The sequence below is a fragment of the Larus michahellis genome, chromosome 2, assembly GCF_964199755.1.
Source record: "Larus michahellis chromosome 2, bLarMic1.1, whole genome shotgun sequence".
In the NCBI taxonomy this organism is placed as follows: domain Eukaryota; kingdom Metazoa; phylum Chordata; class Aves; order Charadriiformes; family Laridae; genus Larus; species Larus michahellis.
In genome coordinates, this window is record NC_133897.1 from 145132496 (window position 1) to 145158264 (window position 25769).

The following is a 25769-nucleotide window of genomic DNA, read 5'->3' on the forward strand; positions in this document are numbered from 1 at the left end:
TCTGGAAGTCTTCTGTAGCCTCCTTCAAAGTAGAATGTCCACAAGCTGTGGATGGGGTCCATTTATGGTTTTGTCTAGCTGAGTCTCAGAAAGCTTCAATGGAGAGTCCACAGCCTCTCTGGACTACCTGTTCCACTGCTGTACTATCCCTCTAGAGAAAAATTTTCCTTATGTCCAACCTGAATCACCCAAACAGGTGGTGGCCATTGTTCCTTGTTATATATCAAAAGGGTTTAGCTCAATCACCTTTGTAATGACCTATAAGAAGTAATTGTAAGCTGCAAGTAGACGGACACCTTCCTCTTCAACAAACTAAATAAGGCCAGATCCCTCAAGCTCTCTGCACAAGTCACGTGGACGCAGTCTTCATCGGTCTCTGTTGAGCCCTCTTCGGTTTATCCCCCTTAACTGGGGGGAGAAGGGGAGAGATTGTTCCAGAACTGGACAAAGTATGTCAAGTGCAACCTCAGCAGTGCTGAGTAGTGGGGGATAGTAAATTCTGCTTGCTGTGCTTCACCTGTGTAGTCCAGTATGAGGTTTGGCTTATTTGTAGTGAGAGCACACTGTTGGCTCAGATTAAAGCTCACACTCTGTAAACCCTAAGGGACTTTCCATCCATCACAGCTGCTACTCATCCAGTGTCAGGGCCACGAGGACACCAAGAGGCTTCACCAGCTCTGGACAGCCTCCCTGGGGCTTCTCACCCCTGCCCATGGCCCAGGTGCCTTATTTCAGCTCTGCCTGGAGCATTCAGTCTGTGCCCCAGGAATGCTCTAGAAGTGCCAGTCTCCACCTGGGCCTGGCAATAGTCCTTGTTGATCCAGACCCTGACCTACGGACTGACTTCCCAGCTTGACTATGGCCTTGTCCTGACACTGTGGACCTGCCCAGCAACGATTGGCCTGTGTCAGACCCTGTCTGCCCTCATCCTGACATGCATGCTGGCTTCCTGGCTTGACCTCAGACCTGCTGCAGCAGCATCTACTTGTCTGATGATCTGGACTCCTGGTTAAACCTGGCTGCCATTTCCAGGCCTGCCCTGCTCACCTTGCTTGGGTACTGCAGGGTAGTCCCTGTCTGGCAAGGCCCCTACCCTGCTCAGCTCTATTATCACCCTTGGCACCTGGCTCTCCTTCCCTGCAGGAGCAGCTTGCCCATGCTGTTCCCTGACAGCAGGTCACTTTCTCAGTCTGTACAAACTATGGGATGTTTCCCACCCTCGTGCAGAACTTTGCAATTCTTGCTGAACTTCATAAGACATCTTCCGGTCCAGTCGTCAAGTTTGTCAAGGTTCTGCTACTTGCTTTCAGTCATTGTCTGTAATTCAGTCATTGTCACTGCAGATTTGCTAAGGGTGCACTTCGTGTCATCACAGAATCTTAGAATCATAGAATGGTTTAGGTTGGAAGGGACCTTAAAGATCATGTAGTTCCAACCCCCCTGCCATGGGCAGGGACACCTCCCACTAGACCAGGTTGCTCAAAGCACCATCCAGCCTGGCATTGAACACCTGCAGGGATGGGGCATCCACAGCTTCCCTAGGCAACCTGTTCCAGTGTCTCACCGCCCTCATAGTGAAAAATTTCTTCCTGATATTTAAGGTAAATCTATCCTCTTCCAGTTTGAAGTCATTACCCCTTGTCCTGTTGCTACACTCCCTGATAAAGAGTCCCTCCCCAGCTTTCCTGTAGACCCCCTTCAGATACTGGAAGGCCGCTATAAGTCTCCCCGGAGCCTTCTCTTCTCTAGACTGAACTGATGTTCAGTTGTATGTCAGATGTATGTATGACATACATCAGATGTATGTCACTGATGAAGATGCTTTAGCAATGTGGCCCCCAGTACTGTCCCCTGTGGTACTCCATCATTATCAGCAACCAGCCAGAAAGGAAGCCATTGATCACTATCCTTTGAGGCTGGTGGCCTGACAAATTTTCACGCCACCTAACAGTTCTTTCTTCCAGGCTGTACTTCCTCAGCTTCCAAATGAGAATGCTGTGGGAGACAGCATTAAGAGCTTTACTAGTAAAGAGGTGTTATTACATCCACTGATCTTCTCTTGCCCACAGATGCAGTCGTTTCATCATTGAACCCTATGATTCTATGATTCTATGATTCTATGATTCTATGAAGGTGAATGTGTTGGTCAGGCATGGTTTACCCTTAGTAAATCCTTCTTGACTATTTCTGATAATCTTCTTGTCCTTCATATATTTGGAAATTGATTCTGAGAGAATGTGCCCTGTGATCCTGGGACTGAAATGATGCAGATTAGTTTATAGTCCCCTGGTCTTTCTTCTTGCATTTTTTTAAAGATGAGTGTAATGTTAGCCTTTTTCAGTTATCAGGGACATCTCTTGGTCCCTGTGAATTTTCATACATGGTAGGCAGTGGTATCACATCGACTAGCTCTTTCAGCACCCGCAGGCTGAAAGCCTTCCCATGAATCTGTGTATATCCAGTTTCTCTAAGGAGGCATTAACTGGTGTTGCTAGCCTGTCTCCTTCCCAAACTGTACTAGTACCCATAGAAATCTGGGAGCAGACTTTGTCTGTGAGAACCAGAATAAAAAGAGCATTATTTTTTCTGTGTTGTTCATTACTAGACTGTTCCCCCAGCCAGCAGATCCACGTTTTCTGTAACTTTCTTTTTGCTACCAGCATATTTGTAGACTCCCTTCTTATTACCCCTAGTGTACCTCAGTAGTCATAGATCCAGCTGGGCTTTGCTTTTGTCCCAAAGTACCTAAGCAATGCTTTTTTTCTTGGTCCTTCTTTCTCCCTCTACTGTTTTCCCTCTTTGTGTTTTAGTTCAGTGAAAAGCTCTTTGATCATCTAAGCAGATTTTCCAGTATGATGGAATCATTTGTTCCTGAGCTCTTAGCAAGTTTTCTTTCAAAATCATCAAGCTCTCCTGGGCATCCTTTCTCTTCTTGGCTCTTTCCCAGGGGATTCTTCCTAGCAATTCCCCGAATAAGCTGAAATTGGAGCTTGTAAAATATGGACTCTGAATTCTGCTGTTTCCCCTTGCAGCCTTCTGGATTGTGAACTCAGTCATCTCAAGCAGCAAGCTTGGGATGCAAGTCAAGCAGCAAATCAAGAACATCACCCCTCAAGAATTTGTGTTAGGGACTCGTCACCAAGTCTGTGCAGAAACCTCCAGCCTGCACAATGCTGTCTTACCCTCCCAATAGGTGTTTGGATGGCTGAAATTTCCAATATGAATAAAAGCGTATGAGTTGGAGGCTTCTGCTATCTGTAGAAAGCCTTATTCACTACATCCTTTTGGTCAGGTGGGGTCACAGACTCCACAACTGCATTCCCATTGTCATTTCCCCTCTGATCTTGATCCCTCACATCTATGGTTTCATTTTGGATCTTCATAATGGAGGAGACCTTTAACATGTAACACAAAAGTACGCTGTTCTGCAAGGGAGTGCAAGCTGGGAGCCGAGGATGGCTACAAGGCAAGCAGGGTCAGTATCTCTCTGTCAACAAAGGCTTTGGTCCCACAGTACCCCATGAAGAAGAACAAAACAGGTCCTATGGCAGTAACCAGGCTCAGCCAACTGTCCAGTGATCACCAGACAAGTCCATAGTGTCAAGAGAGGTCTAAAGTCAATTCAGGAAACCAAGGGTGAGAACCTGACAGTAAATGCAGCTCCCAAGCCATGGGGCAGAGGCCACAGACAAGGCTTCTCACAGCTCTGTGCATCTCTGCCACATTGTGTTGGAAATGCTTTGAATTAGTTCAAAATTAAGGGAGAAAATTCCATCAGGTTGCAATCAGGGAAAAATCAAAGTGACTGGAAACACTAGGCCATAGAGGTTGATTCAGAAGGAGTAGTTGGGGAGGAATGAGCAAATACCATGTGAAATCATTCTCTTTCATGATGCATGTCCTGAATCTAAGCATAAATAAAACTTACTAAGCCACTTTTCCTTACACTTGATATCTTTGAGCCTTGCTAATAAAATAAAGCATGAATGAAAGAACTGTGTAGCTCTTAATGCTGCAAAAGTCAAGACAGCATGAGCACTCTTTAGAGCAGAAGTGTCCCCTAGCTCCCATATGTTATGAATCACGCTGCCTTTGAGTCAGCATGAACATGAAGAAACAAACTTCAGATCGCTGGATTTAAAATGTTTGTAAATTTAAAACCTTTAACATAAATTTCTACGTATTTGGCTTATGTACTGAATCTCAGGGATGATGGCCAACTAGCCAAGCCTCACACCCACGCCAGACCAGAGCTCTGCATCAGCAAGCAGGCCTGGGCCCGGGGCGCCAGCTCCCAAGATCTTGTGATTATCTCTGAATCCTGGATTTCCTTTCAAAAACAGAAAGTAAGCTTTCATGCTCATGGCTACAAAGAAAAGCTTGAAAATGTAAATGTTATCAGTGTGGTCATGCATATCTGACAAATGTTTTCTCTGGGAATTACTCCAAACTTCTCAGAATGAAATACAAGGAACACGGCTCATGAGGGCAACCCTGCCAACGCCAGCAGAGTACTCTATGTGTGTCAGGAAGAGACGAGAACAGCAAATTCAGATTATCAGTGAGGCAGGTAGAAGTAATTCCTAGCTACTAAGTTAACTATTAAGGGGACTTTTGACACTCTTGCTGCTCCCTTGAAGAGGACAGATGGTAGTTTCTGCTTGTACTTAGGGGTGCTGAGCCTCAACTCTTGTTCTTTTGGGAAGGCTCAGGTTTGAGTTGTGGGTGGATTCACGTGAGCTGTAGCTGGTAGAGGCTTTCTGTTAGCATCCTTAATCTGGAGCGTGTTAATGAAGCCCTGTGAAATGTGTTTCTAGTTTTCCCAACATAATAGCCTCAAGGTTTCAACAAAGATAATAATACATATTTTTCAACTCTTGTGGTCATCTTCAGAATCAGTTACACAGGAAAAGTCTGTACTGTGCACTTCAGTTAGCAAGGATTTGAGCAGATAAATGCAACTCAGCACTGAGTAGGTCTAGAAGGCCTACAGCTATATTCCTCTGGTGCACACATGTGGCTTTATGGTTTCTGTATCTTTAGTGCAGTCTTGAACAAACCATGTTTTCTAATTATTTTTTTAGTAAACAGATAAGATATCCCTGTGTCATGCATATGTGTATGTGCATATGCTGTCATAAAAACCTTTGGTAAATGAAATGTTCTATAAATATATGAAGTGGAGTTCATAAATGATAAAATACTCCTCTCAGGTTTTCTTACAAAGTCACATTCCACTTTGCTTGTCCTGAAAATATATTATTATTATTATTATTATTATTATTATTATTATTATTATTATTATTATTATTATTATTATTATTATTATTATTATTATTACTATTACTATTACTATTATTACTACTACTAAGGCTCAATTGCATTAGTCTACCACACATACAAGGAAAGAACAGTTCCTGCCTCAGGAAGCCCATTACCTCTGGGAATAATAATTAACTTCTGAATGTCAGTTTTCTGATTGTGTAATGAGGTGTTCAAAAGTGCGTGAATGTCTCTAAAAAATGTGACTTAGTTGATTTGTGACTTGTTTATTTTTAAGAGTGCTGAGGAGTTAAGACCTTTCTTTCATTAGTATAAATTAATTAACTCCACTGATATAAAACTAAGTGATGGCCAGACACTACATCTAAGCGAATGTCAGTTTCTTTGACTTCATCAATAGTGGTAAATACTACGTGGTAAATATCGCAGTGCTTACTGCGCTTTCCTTTTTAAGGTACTTCATACACAAGTACTAGCTGTTTCTAGAATTTGCTTGTCTTCCCTTTCATGAGCATTTAAAATGTAAGAACCAGGTAGCAAACACCCAGAGCTGTTAAAAAACCAATGCTCCTGATGACCTGATTGTCCTGCTTTGATCTAATGAACAGCATTCAAAAGCATATATACTTATTACAGATCATGTCTAACTTGCTCTGAGTAAAATAAAGATGCAATTTTGAGGTGGCAACGTATAGGACTTAGCTGCAAAATGTTAAGAAATATTTAAGATTCTAACTTTTCTACTGCATGTAGTACATGTGTTCTCAAAGAATTCATTGAAGTATACATATCTTATATGTATACCTATAGGTATACCTAAGTATAGCACATATTTGGAAAAAAGGAACATTTTATTTTCATAGTATGAAACAATATGGTAAAAAGTCAGAATGATGCCTTGGGAAAAAAAAGAAAAACGCTAAAGAAAAGAAAACAAAGTAACTGTTATTTACCTAGCTTATTTCTGAGGAATTATACTTCTCACTGGCACAATTTTTTCCCCATTTAGGACCAGACTATTGTGCTCTTCAAGACCATGGCTGTGAACAAGAATGTGTTAATACAGATGATTCCTACTTTTGTCGATGCCAAGAAGGGTTTAGACTTAATCCAGATAAGAAAACATGCAAAAGTGAGTAATCCTTTGGACATACTAAAGTTCATCTGCTTTTATTTCTTAAACCTGCTGTGAATGGCTTCCTTTCTGAAAGGATGAAAGTTTTTTCTATAATTAAGGTTGAAACAAATGTTTCTTTATAAACTTGAATTTTAACTGACCCAGTCATGCTGGAAAATGCTGTTTGCTGTTTTGTAGACTAGATTGTATATTAGACGTTTTCTGAAGAGATTTATGGAAACCTGAGCAGTATTGTAGGAACCAAAGCGGCTCAATCAGTTCATTTGAAATTTTGTGACCTTGTCTTGTAGTGGCATAAACAGCTTTTTTTAAAAAAAAATTCACCTTGCTTTGCCCAGTTCGTTTAGCCAAGGACAGATGTATTTTACTAGCTTGGGAAACTATTAGACAGGTAATGTAGTTATTAAAATCAACTTAAAGTCACACGTGAAACCCCACAGTTTCCTAAAAAAATTGGAAAAAGAGCCTCAGCAATGTCAGGGTTCTAAACCAATCGCACATGCTATTTACTTTAAAAGACTTTGGTGTTATAGCTCTTCTTGAGTTGGGCCATGGAATCACAGCAGATTTTCAATGTAATGTTGTCAAAGTTTAAGGAGAACACATTCAGCAAAATGAACTAGCCTGATCTGGTGACTCAGTTCTTGGTGGGGAGAGTTGTACTGCCGATGTTTTATGAATAGGAAGCTTGCCTGCAGCAACATAATTATATTTCTAGACGCCTATAAAATTTATCTGGTTTTGGAACTGTATTTTCTTTTAGTCTTAAAGAGACGTTCTCATGAAGCACCTTTGTTGACACACTATCATTTTTACAGCAATCTGTGCTATTCTATTTTTTATTCTCTATATGGTATTTTAATACATTCAGATTTTTATAGATTGGATGTACCTTGGTGAGTATAGGAGCAAAAGAACAGCATTGTGTAGAATGTGTAATTGTGAATTAAAGGCAAATTGTAATTCCCATTTTGGGGTATTTTTCCTTAACCTTAGGGGGCTTTGGATTTGGCTGTAAGCCTGGTGACATTTCCAGGATTAAGCTCCTATTCCAAAACTTGTTATAACAAGGCTCGTGTTAGATAAGCTTGTAAAATAGAGCACAACATTTGCATATATGCCCTCTTTATAAATCAGGGAGAATGCATTGCTGGTGAACAGTACCAGCCATTCTTCCTTCACCATGATGCATGACTTCTGATGACTACAGGAGCAGGTCTTTGAGAGTTAAAGTGAAGTCTTGTGTAGCCAGTATTTGCAATTTCCTCTCAGATCCTCAGCTCACTGTCAGGTGTCCAAAGCACAGAATCCAGTATCACTTAAGAAAAGTAAGCCATTAACTTCAGAATCCTCATGGCTGGCTTGAATTCTTCACCGTTTTTCTCTCCATGGAAGTAAACTTCTGTGCTTTAGGTCAGCATGACTGTGACCACGAATGTGTTAACATGGAAGAGTCATTTGTGTGCTAATGACATCCTGGATACGCCCATCGCCATGATGGCAATATGTGCAGAAATGGGTGTGTCTCATGAACTGCAGCGACTAGTTACTGCAGTCGGGCGAGGTGTGAAGAGAATGAGAAAACGCTCATGGGTCCCTTCGGAGATCTTTCTGACCTGTGCAGACCTATGTTACTGTAAAGTCCACCGCGAGCCAGGCCTGGTGAAGTAACGCTACAGTGAGATCGCTGATCCAATAGAGAACTAAAGCATCATCTCCAATCCAAATAACTGGGAAAATGTGTTCAGCGAAGGTGTCTATCACAAAGGCAGTGCTTACTGTTGAACATCTGCATCATTGCTATGCGCTATGTAAACTGCAGCACACCTGATACTGATGTATGCTGATATGTAAAGACTTCTCTTTTCCATACGTGTACACTTGCAGTGAACTGTTTGATAAAATGTCCTCTTTTAATAAGAATGTTACTAAATGAAGGATCAGCATTGCACCAGAAAAACCCAACAACATTGCCCACTTCACATCACCCAGTTTTCAGAAGATACTTTTATTGCAGAGAACCATTTTGTACATCATCTAAAATATTGGCAGCATTTTCCCTGATGTACTTATGACATGTTTTTCCAAAGGAACACTCAGTCACTGAAATGAAAAAAAAAAAGGTGATAGGCCAGGGAGTAATTATTTCTAAATAAACTGTTTGTGATAAAGCCATATTTAAGCAAACTTGGATGCGTTGCAAGAGCTCAAAACTTTTTAACAATTATGGTTTTAGCCTATTGCAAGTTGAATATGTAAAAATATATCCCAAGACACTCATTGTTTTTAAAAATAATGACCCTTCCCCTGTCCCTTCCCATTCTTACTTTTTTTTTACACATGTAATGAAGCGCACATGATGACCAAATTTACAGTTACTAATTTCTAAAGCCCTTTCTAAAGGTAATTAGCAGCTTTGTGATTACTCCACTCTTTGAGACAACGTGTTAAAAGATTCTGTGTGAGAACCCAAAGTGTTTAAAAGTTAAAATTCACATTAGTGTGGGTGTTTGTATTGTAAAAGAGGGTGCCAAACAGATGCAATTTTTCACAGAGAATACTGGGGGGGGTGGGGGGTGTATTTTCTTTTTTTTTTTTCCACATTTTGTATGTGCTCTGAGAAGTTACACAAGCCTCTTCATGGTGATGTAAACTCTTGGAAAAAGGAGAATGTTCCAGCTGGAACTTGCTTTAGCTAGTAAAAACTGACACCTCAGCTTCACTTGTTCAAGCCAACGTTATCTCTATCTATGTATAATGGTAAATCTGGACCACTTACTGCAAACTCGATGCTTAGTTAAATAATAAACAGTGATATTTAGAACTAAGTAATTTTACATTAAGTACAGAATTTTTTTTCTGCAAACAAACAGCTGCAGACGTGCCTGTTCACATCTGTAAATGATTTGCAAACAGAGACATATGAGACCGTGTTTGTGTCTGAGGGAACTCCACTATTTTTGATCAAGTTAAGCTAAAGTGATTTGGACCTATATAACTAAAAATAGCCATTAACAAGTTGGCAATAAAATATTATGAGGAAGTTCAGTATAAAGCTTTTTTCCTAAAATGTGCTTTTTCTATACTTACAGAGTCAGCAGATTACATAGTACATCTGCAAGTGCACGTATCTCACCCTACCGCTTTGCTGTCCATTCTAGGAGATAATATGATTTTTAAACCCAATTCACACCTTGCTCTCCCTTCCACCACCCTTCATCTTTCACGCAACCAGCTGCATACAAGACTTAAAAAAAATAATCCATTTTATCGTATTTGGAATAGGAATAGGAAAATCAAAGAAAAGGAACATATTAAGACACTTTCACACTCACAATTTTTATCTGTCCCCCACTAGGCTTTAACTGCTTGAACCTGTTGGCAGGTTTGAATTGGTGATTTCTAATCCTGTTGAAAAAGAATTTACTGTTTATGAAATAACCTGAAAGCCGTAATTTCTATTTTAAGAGTCACTAATATTCATACTTTATCTCTGAGAAAATTTATGGTGAACAAAAGAGAGAGTCTTGCTTTTTAAAGAAAGAAAGCCTGATTCTGCAGGTAAGACCAGGTGGGACTTCAAGGTTCTTCTTTCACTCCACTTTGCATTAGTTTCCCTTTGTGGTTTTTGGCAAGAGATCTGCACTATCTGCCAAGTGGGGTTGTTGTATTAGTTTCATGTAGGTGTTGTTAATTAACTAGGGTTACTCAAATAGGTGGGAATACTGCATAAATAAAAAGTTGTACTGACTTTTTTCCCTTGCTCTGCGAAGGCATCGTGTACTAACTGCAGTGTCATAGCATATGTATCTACGGCTGAATGTGTTTAAGACTCGTTTAGATGTAGTGTTAAGGGATATGGTATAAGGGAGAACTTTGTAGAGTGGAGATGATGGTTGGACTCGATGATCCCAAGGGTCTTTTCCAACCTAAATGATTCTATGATTCTATGATTCTAATGTGATTTCTTCAATTATTAACACAAATCAATAGGAGTGGACCACTGTGCTGAAAGCAATCATGGCTGCGAGCAACTGTGCCTAAATACTGACGTCTCCTATGTCTGTCAGTGCTCTGAAGGATTTGTTATCAATGAGGACCTAAGAACCTGCTCACGTAAGTCTTATGAGAACCTCCAAGATCTCAGCTCACCTAGGAAAGGTTTCTGTTTTCATACAGAAAAGAGGACACATCTTCGATTTATTCTTACAGTCTGCATTTCGATAACACTTTAATAACGACTTGAAAGCAGAAACAGACAGAAAAAGGATTTGGAAAAGGATGCTTGTCAGGATAACTGTAAATCCTCACATATTCAGAAAAGTTTTGGAAGATCTGTTCATCCACACGTGTTGAGGACCATTTTTCAGTCACATGATAAATGTGTCTGACTGACAGGTCATCTTGACAGCAGTGTCCCCCAGGCAAACCGCATCAGTTGACCTGGAGCAGGAGGAGAAGTGAGTCCCCCACACTGAGCTTTACATTTTGCATGGGAACCCTTAATAAGTGAAAGAAGTTGTCCTGACAGCTCTCCACCCTTTATAAATCTCATGATCATGGAGAATCATTGCAGTTTCATAAATAGCTGAATTGCCTCCCTCACTGGAAAAATAATAAGTAGAAAGGGCTGGGAAAAAAGGAATGTGAATGCATTTTGCCTATTGACTTTTCATGGACCTCTTCGATGAGAGGGTTTTGGCTACTTTTTCTACAGATTTTGGAGGTACATTATTTTTGAAGCTTGTTGAGTGTTGGAGCTGCTCCAGAGTTTGCTCCTTTTCTTGCACTCAGGCAACACAGTTTTAACAGAAGTCAAACTGCAAGTACTCAGTCAGAAAAATTATCTACAGAGAAGTGAGACAAATCAGCCAAGGCGATTTGTCTTTGTCTTTAACGCTGTCTTTGCTGCCATACTAACTCTTTTACCCCCATCCAATACTTTGATAGAGTTTGCTTCCGTCTGCCACTGCAGCTCTCTAGAAAGGGCCAGACAGTAATGCAAAAGTAGAACTAGCGTACATGTAAGAGCGACAAGGTCTACTAGAAACAATTTATCTAGACATTTATCTAAAAGAACCACTGGAAATTTAGAAACAGCCAAACTATGGAGTTATATCAACTTGCAAATGGAAAATCCCTTTTCCTTTGTAGTAAAAAGAGGTGGATATTTCACTCTTGAGTTATTTTCCTCCAGGCCGTACTGTGCTGTGTTTTTTGGCATCCCTATATGCAATGAAACTGTGAGCCCTTTTGAATAGCTCCTCTTCTTGCCAGCATACGCCTCTCCTCATATATATTTAGGAAAGAGATTTGTCCTATTCCTGAGCTACAGATGGGTTGTTGAAACCTCGTGGACATTTCTAGGCTATCATGAAAAGAGTTTTGGCACTTGGATTTCCTGAATGAGCAGTTGAATGGAAGGGATTAGCATTTAACATATGCCACTCCTAATGGGAAAACATGTGGGAATTACAGTTCTGGTGTGATATACCCAGCGCAAGTATTTTAAGACAGCTGTGGGAACACCTGAATGGTAAACAGATTTCTACTCTGACAACTAATTACAAAAAAATGAGTGACACTGTGTGTGTAGCCAATAGACAGTAGCAAGTGCTGCCTGCAGGATCCCAGGGGTCCTATGTCTTCGTATTACAGAGAAGAAACACGTAGGAAATTTGAGATGAAAAATGGACCATATTTGACAGTCATTTTCAAGTCTTTGCAAAATCTTGAATAGTCTAAGCTAAAGCTCACTGAGGTCTCTGAGAGGTTTTCTGCTTGCTGCTGCACGCGGCAGCTGGGTCAGGCACACAAGTGGGTTCTGGGGACTGCCATCTTCACATCAGGCCATTTAGAAACTGTATTTAAAGAACGTTCACAAGGTAGCTTTTATGTCTTTGCCACTGTCATATATAAAATCACTGCTGAAGTCTTTTGTTTTGTTTTTAAATTCAATTTGTAAGTACTGAGACGTGGACTCTGTTGAGCTATGCTAAGCATAGGAAAGTATGATTTCTGAACTCTGCTTAAAGTAAACAGTGGAAAGTACACCACAAGACCCTTTTATATTTTATTGAAGCTATATGTATATTATCACATAAGGAACTGGATTGTTGTTTTAAGCAGTTCAATGTATTTATATTTACTTGCTTATTTGCCATGCAAATACTAGAGATGAAAAATAATTGATTTGTTCTATTTTTTTAATAACTTCAATTGCTCCTGCAGGAGTTGACTATTGTGCTCTGAGTGATCATGGCTGTGAACATTTGTGTGTAAATGGTGACAGATCTTACACTTGTCAGTGTTTTGAAGGATACAGGCTTCGTAACGACGGGAAAACATGTAAACGTAAGTTATTATTCAGCAACTCAGAGTTAGATTTTTATTACACACTTAGGAGAAATCTGTAAGGTAGGATTTGATTGTCTAAATGTTGATGTCCAGTGTCATTTTAAATGCTTGAGGATTCCAAAAGTTCATAGTTTCCCCTTTGGTCTGATGTTTGCCAGAAGTATGTCAGTATCTTGGATATGCTAAGGCATCAAAAGTGGTACATACTGTTGGGCACCTGAATCACACCCTAAATGTCTGTGCCATTTAAAAAGTAGCCCTGAAATTTGACTATTGTGAATGCAAAACTATTTTATTCTCACTTACATCCTTGTATGGGACAAATGTAAATTTCTTATGAAATCAAGGCAAAAATATAGGATGTTTCCAAAGTCTTATACAGCATGAAGCTTGCAATATTATTAATGGAAAGTTCATTTTGTCCAGCATGGAATAAGGAGGATTGCAAAAGAGATATCATAACTGCATTACACATTTGACTACATTATGCAGTTATGATGAGTGGCTGATATCAAGAAAAATTTCATTGCAAATTTTTCTCCATTTTTATAGCTTTGATCACTAAGTGATGGAAGAAGAATCATGGATAAGTAAGTCTGAAAAACACACAGGCATTAAGTATTTTGTAACTGTAATCCCAATAATATCCATAGATCTCATCAATATCTGCTGTTAAAAAGCATTTACGGAAAAAAAATGTAAAGTCATCCAGACATTACCATGAGAAATGAAAAGCTCCTTATTCTCAGTTTGTGTATCACAGCCACACCCTACTTTGTTATTCCATGGAAGCAGAGACAAATTCTGCTTGTTTCAAAAAGCACTGACACCCTAAAAGCAAGTGAAATGTTCTGTCCATGTAGAAGTCTAGAGGGATTTCAATAGATTGGAACACTGGGCTATGATTAATGGAATTAAATTTAAGAAGTCGAAATGCCAGATACTGCACCTGGGACAGAGTAATGCCAGGCACAAGTATGATTTGGGAGAGGAGTGGCTGGAGAGCAGCCCCGCAGAAAGGGATCTGGGGATGCGGGTGGACAGCAGGCTCAATAGGAGTCAGCAGTGAGCCCTGGCAGCCGAGAGGGCAAACCTCATCCTGGAGTGCATCAAACACAGCATAACCAGGCAGTCAAAAGAGGTGATTATCCCGCTGTATTCGGCGTTGGTGTGGCCTCACCTTGAGCCCTGTGTGCAGTTCTGGGCCCCACAATCGAAGAAGGATGTGAAGGTCCTTGAATGAGTTCAGAGGAGGGCAACAAAGCTGGAGAAAGGGCTGGAAGGAATGTCCTGTGAGGAGTGCTTGAGGACTTTGGGCTTGTCTAATTTGGAGAAAAGGGGGCTGAAGGGTGATGTATTGCTCTCTACAGCTTCCTGAGGACAGGAAGTAGAGAGGGAGGTGCTGACTTTCTCTCCCTGGGATCCAGTGACAGGACGCATGGGAATGGTTCAAACACGCGCCAAGAGAGGTTTAGACTGGACATTAGGAAGCATTTTCTTTACCGAGAGGGCGGTCAATCTCTGGAACAGGCTTCTTAGAGAGGTGGTTGATGCCCCAAGCCTGTCAGTGTTTAAGAAGCATTTGGACAATGCCCTTAACAACATGCTTTAACTTTTGGTCAGCCCTGAATTGTTCAGGCAGTTGGAGTAGATGATCATTGTATGTCCCTTCCAACTGAAATAGTCTAGTCTATTCTATTCTAAGTCCTTGCAGCAAAATAAAGGGTGTGGGGAAGAAAGTGAAAGCAAGATGTTAGTTTATCTAACATTAATTAATAGATTATATTTTATTTTATTTTGAAATATTAATTGTGTCTAAATTCTGTATCAGAAAAGCCCACAGAACATCTGCTTGCCCAATTATAGCTGACAATTTTTGAGAATTTCACAGCAGGATTATATTTTTCTTTCTCACTACTCTTAAACACTACAAATGCGAACTTTTGTAATCCTACTTTACAGAAAGTTGACAAACACCGTCTGAACTTCAGCACAGAGGAAGAAAAAACCTAAATAATTCAGGTTTGAGCAGGTTCATTACTGAAGATAAAAAGATGATGATAGAAAGATCTGTTTCTCATCAGAAAGTTTTTATTGAAATGTGGATGTGGGATCTAGGTGCCTTTTGAAATCCCTGTGGGTCACTAATCTACATGCTAGAAACACGTGAAATTCTACAAACTCTAGAACTGGAACAGTGCACTTTCCCTTAATAGTAAGGCTGTAAAATTTGCAGGACAAAGATTTACCTTTTTGTTGCAACAACAACAAAAAAAAAGACAGTGGGTGCTATAAAAGATTTGGAGGACTGAGTCCAGTGTACTCGCAAGGAAAAGAACATTCAGCAGCTGGGAATTGTGAGACTTTCAACATCTTGCCCTTAACTAACACAAATTTTTATCTATTAAATTATTCTCAGGTAAAAATGTCTGCAAATCAGTCAACCATGGCTGTGAGCATATTTGTGTTAGCGCTGACAATTCCTACATCTGCAAGTGTCGCGAGGGATTCATATTGAGAGAAGATGGCAAGACGTGCAGAAGTGAGTGACCAGTATCTATTGAACACTTTTGCATGTGCATCAGGCAAGGAAAGAAAGGGATTTTTCACTCTTCTTGCTGGAAAAAAAGGAAACAAACAACCTTCCTATTGATATCTACATTTTTTTTAACATGTTTTCATTCAAAACCTATGTTTATATCAATCATTTCCAGGACGAGACATCTGCAAATCAGTCAGCCATGGCTGTGAGCATATTTGTGTTAACGAAGATGACTCGTATGTTTGCAAGTGTCATGAGGGTTTTCTGCTGAGAGAAGATGGGAAAACATGCAGAAGTAAGTACTCTGATAATGTCATAGACTTCTATCTACAGTACATAGATTTGTGGAAGTGTTCTAACAAATGCAACAACAGTTTACTGTTATAATGTAAGAGTAGTAGTATTATACCTGCCTGAAGCTTGTAAGAGACTCTGTGGGCAGAAATAGTGTATTTTAGTAGCCAAACTGATATGACTGGAGACAAAAGTGACTTACAATTTTTCAGGTGCCAAGAGTTCGAAGTGTTTGCTGCCTAAATTTTTGCCCATTTCTTCCTGTGATACCAGTAGACCTAATACCATCTATTACTTCTCCCTGCGTGATACATTTGCTGTAGGTGTGATTTAACCAAATATCATCAACTTTTCTCAGATAAAGACATTTGCAGTTCAGTTGACCATGGCTGTGAACATGTTTGTGTTAATGCTGATGAGTCATACATCTGCCAGTGTTATGAGGGATTTGCCCTAAGGGAAGATGGAAAAACATGTAGAAGTAAGTATTCTTATCTTTAATAGAATATTTCCTTTATAATCTGTGCATTCGTAGACATGTTTTAAATACCGGCAACCGTATTTTTTTTCCAGATAAAGATGTTTGCAATTCTGTTGACCATGGCTGTGAGCATGTTTGCGTGAATACTGATGGTTCATACATTTGCCAGTGCTATGAGGGTTTTATATTGAGGGAAGATAAGAAAACGTGTAGAAGTAAGTTATTTTATTTTACTATATTTTTTGCACTCAGAGACTCAGAGATCTACTGAAGAAACATACTGTGTTAGAGGTAGGTCTTCTTACAGGGGATTTTGCCTGACAAAAATGAGGATAAATTCTTTATTTACTAGGAGTTTATTACTTTTAGTCTTTAAAGTTTTGGAAATGTTCTTATTCATCAAACCATAGTAAATAAAATCTAAATTATTCCTAGATAAGGACATCTGCAAATCAGTCAGTCATGGCTGTGAACATCTTTGTGTTAATAATGACGATTCATACACTTGCCAATGCCATGATGGATTTGTACTAAGGCAAGATGGGAAAACATGCCGAAGTAAGTAGCTTATGAATAAAAGAAGAAATTTCATTTTCCTTTTATTAGGGCATTATTCACTGATTGATAGCATTCAGAACTGAATATTGTTCTCTATAGATCATAAGACTTTTATGAATTAATTATTGTTTGAACTAAAAATACATTTCAGAAAATCAGACAGTTCTAAGGTTTGAATGTAGCTTTTAAATCGTGAACTTAATTTCTAGATGAAGTACGTTGAATTTTAATCTTGAGCATAGGATGTTGCTGCATTTTACTTTGATGGGTTGAAGTTCTAATTGCCATTGTGTTGTTCTGTGTATATTCATGCAGATCATGACTTAATCTGTTCCTTAACCTCTTAACATGTTCTTTTGTAAATGATAAGCAGATGAAACTCCTTCTGGCTCTTTATATGTTTTCTAGTCTCTTCATAAGTCTCTTCTTCCTCACCTAAAATCTCTGCTATTTGTTAGCATCCTGAGCTGACCCTCAGTCACACAGTTGTCCCACAGCCTGTAAGAACAGCTTTCATTCTTAGTTTCTGACTGTATAAGCCTAATTCTGGCTATTTTAAAATACAAATGATTGATTGGCTGTTATCCAGCTTGCAAAAAGATTCATGTCTCCTTCTATCAGCAGCTGCTGTATTCTGGAGTAACCTACAAACTTTGTCAGTGTATACAGTGTATACACTGTATACTTTGTCAGTGTATACAGTGTTTTGTATTTTCTTTTGGGTTGTTCATAAAAATGTTAAGTAGTAGAGGAGCAAGGCAAATTTATCTAAAGCAAGCCACTTCCTGTTCCCCCGTTGACAATTTATTCTGAAGACTTCTCTAGCCAGTGTTAATCCATATAATGTTCGTTCTTTAGTCTGTTTTCTTAATCAAAAGAAATACCAAGACTGCCACCTTACTGAATGCTCCATTGTATGAATAGCATGAGCTTTATGAACCAGCCTCATAATCAATTAAAAAATATATCTATTTAGTTTTCCAGGATCTACTTTTCCATAACACCAAGTTGATTGATATTCGCTTTCTGTGATTTTACTCTGAATCAAGTTCCACATTACCCATTCCATTACTTTAATGCAGATCAACGTCAAGCTGACAGGTTTACTCTGTCTACTACTACTCACCCTTTTCAAACAGTAGTATTTTTTTAGTGTGCATGCATACACTGGGGATGGAGGCTGCTCAGTGTTTTGGGGCTTCCTCGGAGTTCTAAGTTACTGAAAAATAACAGTAAGCATCCAGGGCGTTCTTTAGCCAGGTCTTTTACAACTTTTTGCTGCAAGTTATCTGGAGCTACTGATATAAAAATATGTGTGTGTTCGGTAGGTGCTCTGTGACCTACTCCTCAGCTGATGAAACTCTTCACTCCAACAATATCATGGGTAGCCTGTTTCATAAGTTCAGATCTGAATTCAGTAAATATCTGTAACATTTCTGCATTAAGACTGGCAATTCTACCATTTCTATGTATTAATTAACAATACATTGTTAGAATTTTTTTTGTTCCTAATAGTCTTTGAATAACTTACTTACCCACACTACCCTTTATTTTGTTGGCCATGCACCCCCTTGTCTTTTATCTTATTATTTCAGTGTTTTCAGATTTGTAATATTTTTATGTTCCTTTCTTTTTATGTTCCTTTCTTTCAATCATTATTCGAATCTTATAGCTGTTCTCAATTTCTAGATGAGGTTGCTTTTTTAACTACTCTGGCATTCTTTTTAGATTATGGGACTACATTTTGGGGGGGTATCTAGCAAAATAACCTTAAATAGTGCAATCATTCACTTCTTTTATTATTTTTTGTATTATTTCCCCCACATCCCAAAATAGTCTGGCTCATATTTGCTTTCAGCTATGTAAAATTCATCCTTTTGAAGTAATAGCCATGTCTGCTGCTGGTTTGTATTTGTTTCTATTTATAAACAACAAATGTGTTTGAGTTGCACACAGCTATGTACAAGCTGATGCTAATTTTTACTTAAATGATAATTTCTTGTTTATCTGCTATAATGGGATCTAGTTTAGATTGCTATGTCTTAAATGTAATACTTGTTGAGTTAGAAGATTGTCTTCTCTAGTAGGTTTGGGAATTTTTGTATTGGCAGCATGAGACCTCCAGGTAATTTGGCTCAGATTGAAGTTCTTGTAAAAATATGGTTTTCTTCCCTACACATTAAACCTAAGTATTTTGCTGCAGAGTCAATGTAAACATGGCTGTCAGTACTGTTCTACTTCCTGTGGAAAGGTAGTTCTCCATTAGCAATTGAGAAGATTTTCTTTTGTGTGGCAGTGAAAAAGAAACAGGGAATGCTGATAGATGGCTCCACTTCTGTACTTTCTCCCCATCTGTCCTTCTTGAAGAGGTTTTAACCAACTGGTTTTAACATTGCAGTCATACAAATCCTCCCATCAATTTTCAGCAATACCAGTTAGATTTTATTTATCCTCTTAAATGAGTAGTTCCTATTCTTCTGGGGTTTGTTTATTCAGACTCTTGGCATTGATGTAAGGATGTTAAAGAATTATTTTGCTTCGTGTCCTGTGGTGTTTTGCTTAGTTTTGGTTTTAGCAGCACGAATTTGTGCTAAATGACAGTACTAAATTATTCCCTCCTTTCACTCTTACTGCTCTTAATGTAAACTCCTCCTTAATCTAGTCAGATTAGTCCTAAAATGATTTATTGTCAGTGGGAGGCCATCAAAACCATGCAATTCTTTCTGCTCAGATGGTAAAGAACCTATGCTCCATGTACGCTAAGCTGTCTATCATTTAACTAGCCAGAGATTTGCTTTCAGTTTGCAGGCTTCCATCTTTCTTTGCTCCTGGGATTACCCCTACAGTCTTTGTACTTATAAAAAAGTTTAACTAGCAAACCACATTAAATATTATCTAACTATTCCAGGCAAGGATGTTTGCAAATCAGTCAACCATGGCTGTGAACATGCTTGTGTTAATGCTGGTGATTCATTTGTTTGCAAGTGTCAGGAGGGATTCCTGCTAAGAGAAGATGGAAAAACATGCAAAAGTAAGTAGTCTGATATTTATCAGCATACTTTTTATCTGAGGCTTATGCTTGTGTAGAAATGCATTAACCAGCAAGAGCTGTCATCTGTTTTCAGATAAAGATCTTTGCAAATCAGTCAACCATGGCTGTGAACATGTTTGTGTTAATACCGATGATTCGTATATCTGCAAATGCCATGATGGGTTTCTACTGAGAGAAGATGGGAAAACCTGCAAAAGTAAGTAGCATGAGAACTTAATTTGATGAATTACACATATAATCAAGGCCTCTGATGATGTATGTTGACTACCAACTCTTCGGTTTGCAGACAAGGATGTTTGCAATTCAGTCAACCATGGCTGTGAACAGCTTTGTGTGAATACTGAAGATTCCTACGTCTGCAAGTGTCGTGAAAAATTCATACTGAAGGAAGATGGAAAGACATGTAGATGTGAGTAGCCTGCGCTATAAAAGTATGTTTTTATTTAAGTATGTATCTGTTTATTTTATTTAAAGTATGTATTTATTTTATTTAAAAGTTGAGCCACAACTTTTAAGTGTTGTAGCTGTGAGTGTTTGCACATGTGTACGTTTGTGATTTCCAACTATTTCAGCTGATTAATAAAGGGTATTATCTCTCCCTAACGAACCTCACCTCACAAACGCCATCCTCTCGTCTCAGATAAAGATGTTTGCAACTCAGTTGACCATGGCTGTGAACATATTTGTGTTAATACTGATGATTCCTATATCTGCAAGTGTCATGAGGACTTCACACTGAGGGAAGATGGGAAGACTTGTAGGAGTAAGTTGTTTAATCTTTGTTTTGTACTTCCTGATCTGTTAATGAAACACACTATGCAACAGCAGTGTGTTATTTGTGTCTTTAATATAGAATCAACTTAATGGAAGTGAGCTCCTTCATGGAAGATTATTGCCATAATTTTTACATTTTGTGAAAGTTATTTACCTAGCTAACTGTGCTAAATATAATTTTCATTATTCCAAGGTAAAAATATCTGCAAAACAGTCAACCATGGTTGTGAACATGTCTGTGTTCCAACTGGCGATTCATACACGTGTCAGTGTCACAAGGAATTTATATTGAGGCGAGACGGGAAAACATGCAGGAGTGAGTAGCTGAAACTTTTATGGGGAATATGTTTTTTCAGTCATAAAAGAAATAACAGACTTAATTTCTCTCAAAACTTGTGCATGCCTGTTTTGCATTTGAGAAATTGTCTAATAAGGAAATTCTCTTAAAAATTCTCAGATAAAGACATGTGTAAATCCATTGACCATGGCTGTGAACATGTGTGCATTAATAATAACAATTCATACAGCTGTCAGTGCCATGAGGGTTTTGTCCTGCGACAAGATGGGAAAACATGTCGAAGTAAGTAACTCAATATGTTCTTCTCTGGCATTGCTACGTAAATGAACAAAGATGTTCTACTCCTTTGTCACACATTCTTCAAATATCATGTTTGGAGTCTTTGAATTTATAAATACGTTAAATAGAATACATATAAATATTTCAATTTTTTTCTAGATAAAGATGTCTGCCAATCAGTTGCCCATGGTTGTGAACATATTTGTGTTAATAATGACGATTCATACATCTGCAAATGCCAGGAGGGATACGTACTAAAAGAGGATCAGAAAACATGCAGAAGTAAGTACATTTTATTTAGAAAGCATTTGTTTCTTTGATTTCTAAAATTAGTTGACCTCATGTCAAATACCTCACTTCAAAAATTATATAATATTTGAAAGCCCAAAGCACATGTGAGTGTGATGGAAAATGCCTTGAACAATTAACTTGATGCTCTCGAAAGCAAGAAACAATTGGAACAAATTGAACAGTTGTTTTTGTATAGCATCAAGTACAATAATAATTCTCTCCAAACATCAGGAAAAAAGCCAAAGTGAAATCTTATTACCAAGGAATGTGCACTTTAATCAGATTCGTATACTGTGGAGCTTTTATCTTTATATACTCCATTTTAAAATACCATTAATTCTGTTTGCTTATCTTCTAACATGACATGCTTAGAGTATGACATGCATTTATTTCATCACCCCGTAATACTTGGAGGAGAAATTCTTCTGCTAGAACTCAGTAAAAACATTTATTCTGCAAAAATGGATGCCTTAGTTGGGGAGACTGTTATTACCAAAAGAATGGCCTTTGACACCGTCCCCCACAGCATTCTCCTGGAGAAGCTGCCAAATCATGGCATAGACAAGTGTACTCTTCACTGGGTTAAAAACTGAATGGATGGCCGTGCCCAGAGAGTTGTGATTAATGGGGTGAAATCCTCTTGGCGGCTGGTCACCAGTGGTGTCCCTCAGGGCTCAGTTTTGGGGCCAGTTTTGTTTAATATCTTTATCAATGATCTGGATGAGGGGATTGAGTGCACCCTCAGTAAGTTTGCAGATGACACCAAACTAGGTGGGAGTGTTGATCTGCTTGAGGGTAGGAAGGCTCTACAGAGGGACCTGGACAGGCTGGATCGATGGGCCAAGGCCAACTGTTTGAGGTTTAATAAGGCCAAGTGCCGGGTCCTGCATTTTGGTCACAACAACCCCAAGCAACGCTACAGGCTTGGGGAAGAGTGGCTGGAAAGCTGCCCAGCAGAAAAGGACCTGGGGGTGCTGGTGGACGGCCAGCTTGACAGGAGCCAGCAGTGTGCCCAGGTGGCCAAGACAGCCAACAGCATTCTGGCTTGTATCAGGAATAGTGTGGCCAGCAGGAGCAGGGAAGTGATGGTGCCTCTGTACTCGGCACTGGTGAGGCCTCACCTCGAGTGCTGTGTTCAGTTCTGGGCCCCGCTGTACAAGAGGGACATTGAAGTGCTGGAGCGGGTCCAGAGGAGAGCTACCAGGCTGGTGAGGGGTCTGGAGACCAGGTCATATGAGGAGAGGCTGAGGGAGCTGGGCATGCTTAGTGTGGAGAAGAGGAGGCTGAGGGGAGACCTCATTGCCCTCTACAACTACCTGAAAGGAGGCTGGAGAGAGGTGGGTGTTGGCCTCTTCTCTCAAGCGAATAATGACAGGACCAGAGGAAATGGTCTGAAGCTGCGTCAGGGGAGGTTTAGGTTAGATATTAGGAAGAATTACTTTACTGAAAGAGTGGTCAGGCACTGGAACAGCCTGCCCAGGGAGGTGGTTGAGTCACCATCCCTGGAGGTATTTAAGAAATGCGTAGATTTGGCACTTCAAGGCATGCTCTAGTGGCAGAGATTGTAGGGGGGTTTTTTGTGCGTGTATGGTTGGACTCGATGATCTCAACCCTAACTAAAACCATTCACCGTGAACTGCTGCCCTATCTTGACTTAGGCAATGACACTGAGGTGGTTCTGATATTCATGTTCATTGCATTTCCGTTGCCTTCGTATGCATGAGACATCTTTTCCTCAAATGACTGCAGAAAGGAATTCTTGGACAGCAGTTTTAAAACAGAGCTATTGTCTAAGAAAAGCCCAAGCTTTAAAGCTAAAAAGTCCTTATTCCTATATTGACTTGGTAACAGACGTCTTCAGTAATTTCTGCAGTCTAAGTAACATCTGCTGTATAATTCTCCCTTGTATAGCGGGTACAGCATTCTTACTATACAAATATCAGAGATGAGTGGAGGTCAAAGATCATTTGGTCCGGACTAAGATGCAAATCTTACCTTTCTTAGTATGGCAAATTCTCCCTGGAAGTTACATTGATCAAATCAGAGCTGAGCATCTCTGCAGCCAGACCCTTGCACAAAGCACAGTAGTCTAATGCCTGCTGGGGCAATTGCTTTCCAGAATAAAAAAAATACCTGGCAGAACCAGTCTGCAGCTTCACAGACATTCTTCAGTCCCTAAATTCCCCAACCTTGTCATGGATGCATGGTGCCTACAAACTGCTTTGATTTTTGCATGTGCACTTGCCAAAAAGTATAAGAACTCCAAATTTGTCAGTCTCCTGACAAACTCCCAGCTTTAATGCGTTGTCGTGGTTTAACCCCATTTGGCAGATAGGACCACGCATCCACTCGCTCACTCCCACTGGTCGGGATTGAGGAAAGAATCAGAAAAGTAAAAGTGAGAAAACTCACGGGTTGAGATAAAGACAGTTTAGTAAGTAAAGCGAAAGCCTCGCCTGCACGCAAAGCAAAACAAGGAATTCATTCACTGCTTCCTGCCAGCAGGCAGGTGTTCAGCCATCTCCAGGAAAGCAGGGCTCCATCACACCTAACGGTTACTTGGGAAGACAAACGCCATCACTCTGACTGTCCTCGCTTCCTTCTTCTTCCCCCAGCTTTATACACTGAGCATGACGTCATATGGTATGGAATATCCCTTTGGTCAGTTGGGGTCAGCTGTCCCAGCTGTGTCCTCTCCCAACTTCTTGTGCACCCCCAGCCTGCTCACTGGCAGGACAGTGTGAGGCGCAGAAAAGGCCTTGAGTGCTTAGCAACAACTAAGAACACCAGTGTGCTATCAACACTATTTCTCATCCAAAATCCAAAACATAGCACTACACCAGCTGCTAGCAAAAATGTTAACTCCATCCCAGAGGAAACCACGACATGGGTAAACCAGAAAAGGTTAATTTCAGCAATACATAAGCCTTCTAATTACAAGAGCTTTAGAGAGCTACAAGCAAAAAAAAATTATATAAACAACTCTGATCCATGTTTAGCAGCTAGGCACGTTTCTAGCATTTATTCTCTCACCTATAGTTTTTTAGCTGGTTTTCTGCCACTAGTGGTTTACGTTTGTGCTATGAAAACATGTGCATCATCTGAATTTCATCTCCAGGCTTGAACCTCATCCTAAGCTCTAGGGCAGGCTACCTAACCCTTCTGTTCTGGCTCAGCCTTCCCCAAGCTCTTTAGTGTTTGCCTCACTGTTCCCTGTCATTCTAAATATGACTCCTGGATTTTCACCTTATATTTTCACCTTATATATTTCACTGACTCATTTCTTTGTACCACCTTTACTTTTTTGCTACTTCTGCAGCACAAATGCAGCTCCAGTGGTTCTCTTCCATGTCTTTCAGTGCTGGTCATCTACACAAATGTAAAGTTAGCATACTGGCCTATGCCTGGAAGAAAATTATGGCAACTCTGTCTCTATATCCTAGCTATGTTCAGTTATACAATTCTCTCCACTTAACAGTCATTCTTAAAATTTGCTGATTGTTGCTGTATTTTTAAGAGTTGTAGTATTCTGCAAAGTAGTACGTCTCAGTAAGTATTCACTGTGATTGTATTTTTGTTAAACTCTTGGTCATAGGCGCACTCTTAGCTTTTGATATAGACTGTACACATCTTTAGACACACTGGCAAAGCTGGATGAGCCAGGAACAAGGTACTCTAGATGATCTCTGACTTTATCCAGTCCCTGGTATCTAGGTCCCTTTTTCAGCCTTGTGGAGTTTTTTCATGATCTGGACACTCTGCTGCTTATTTCACAGGGTGCACTGAAGGCCCAGTTGACCTCGTGTTTGTGATTGATGGATCAAAAAGTCTCGGAGAGGATAACTTTGACATTGTAAAACAATTTGTCTCGGGAATCTTGGATTCACTTGAGATTTCACCCAAAGCTGCTCGAGTTGGTTTGCTTCAGTATTCCACTGAAGTTCGCACAGAGTTTACATTAAGGCAGTTCAGCTCAGCCAAAGACATGAAGAAAGCTGTATCACAAATGAAATACATGGGGAGAGGTTCCATGACAGGACTGGCTCTGAAGCAAATGTTTGAGAGAAGCTTCACGGAAGCAGAGGGAGCAAGACCATTTTCAGCAAACGTCCCTCGAATCTCCATTGTGTTTACGGATGGACGAGCCCAAGATGAAGTCTCCGAGTGGGCTGCTAGAGCAAAGCAAAATGGTAAGTGGAGATGGTTTTGACTCATTCTAAAAGGCAAATATTGTTAGAAACAAGATGTGGTAGGAGTATGGATGTGCTACAGTATGTGATAATCAAGAGAGGATTTGCCATAGCACCCTGGCTAGTACAGTGACCACTGTAGCAGAACATTGGATCTTTGGTGTTCAGAGGAGCCTTTGCTAGAAGGCACGTATGTCATCCCTAGTGTGGGACCCATGATGAGTGTCTCACC

At 39.8% G+C, this 25769-nt stretch overlaps 1 protein-coding gene across 8 annotated transcripts in view; it reads left to right on the forward strand.

The window, feature by feature from the left end:
• The window catches only part of MATN2 (matrilin 2), a 79009-nt gene that overhangs the window by 42783 nt on the left and 10457 nt on the right, over positions 1–25769 (forward strand). For 6 of the 8 annotated variants that reach the window (XM_074577496.1, XM_074577500.1, XM_074577497.1 and 3 more), the window contains exons 7-22: positions 6293–6415; positions 10415–10537; positions 12653–12775; positions 15198–15320; positions 15493–15615; positions 15973–16095; positions 16188–16310; positions 16531–16653; positions 19562–19684; positions 19779–19901; positions 19992–20114; positions 20346–20468; positions 20673–20795; positions 20937–21059; positions 21216–21338; positions 25124–25537. In XM_074577496.1, coding sequence (XP_074433597.1) covers positions 6293–6415; positions 10415–10537; positions 12653–12775; positions 15198–15320; positions 15493–15615; positions 15973–16095; positions 16188–16310; positions 16531–16653; positions 19562–19684; positions 19779–19901; positions 19992–20114; positions 20346–20468; positions 20673–20795; positions 20937–21059; positions 21216–21338; positions 25124–25537 — 2259 coding nt within the window. The remainder of the gene's footprint in view (positions 1–6292; positions 6416–10414; positions 10538–12652; positions 12776–15197; positions 15321–15492; positions 15616–15972; positions 16096–16187; positions 16311–16530; positions 16654–19561; positions 19685–19778; positions 19902–19991; positions 20115–20345; positions 20469–20672; positions 20796–20936; positions 21060–21215; positions 21339–25123; positions 25538–25769) is intronic. The other 2 variants (XM_074577499.1, XM_074577502.1) reach the window with 1 other exon arrangement.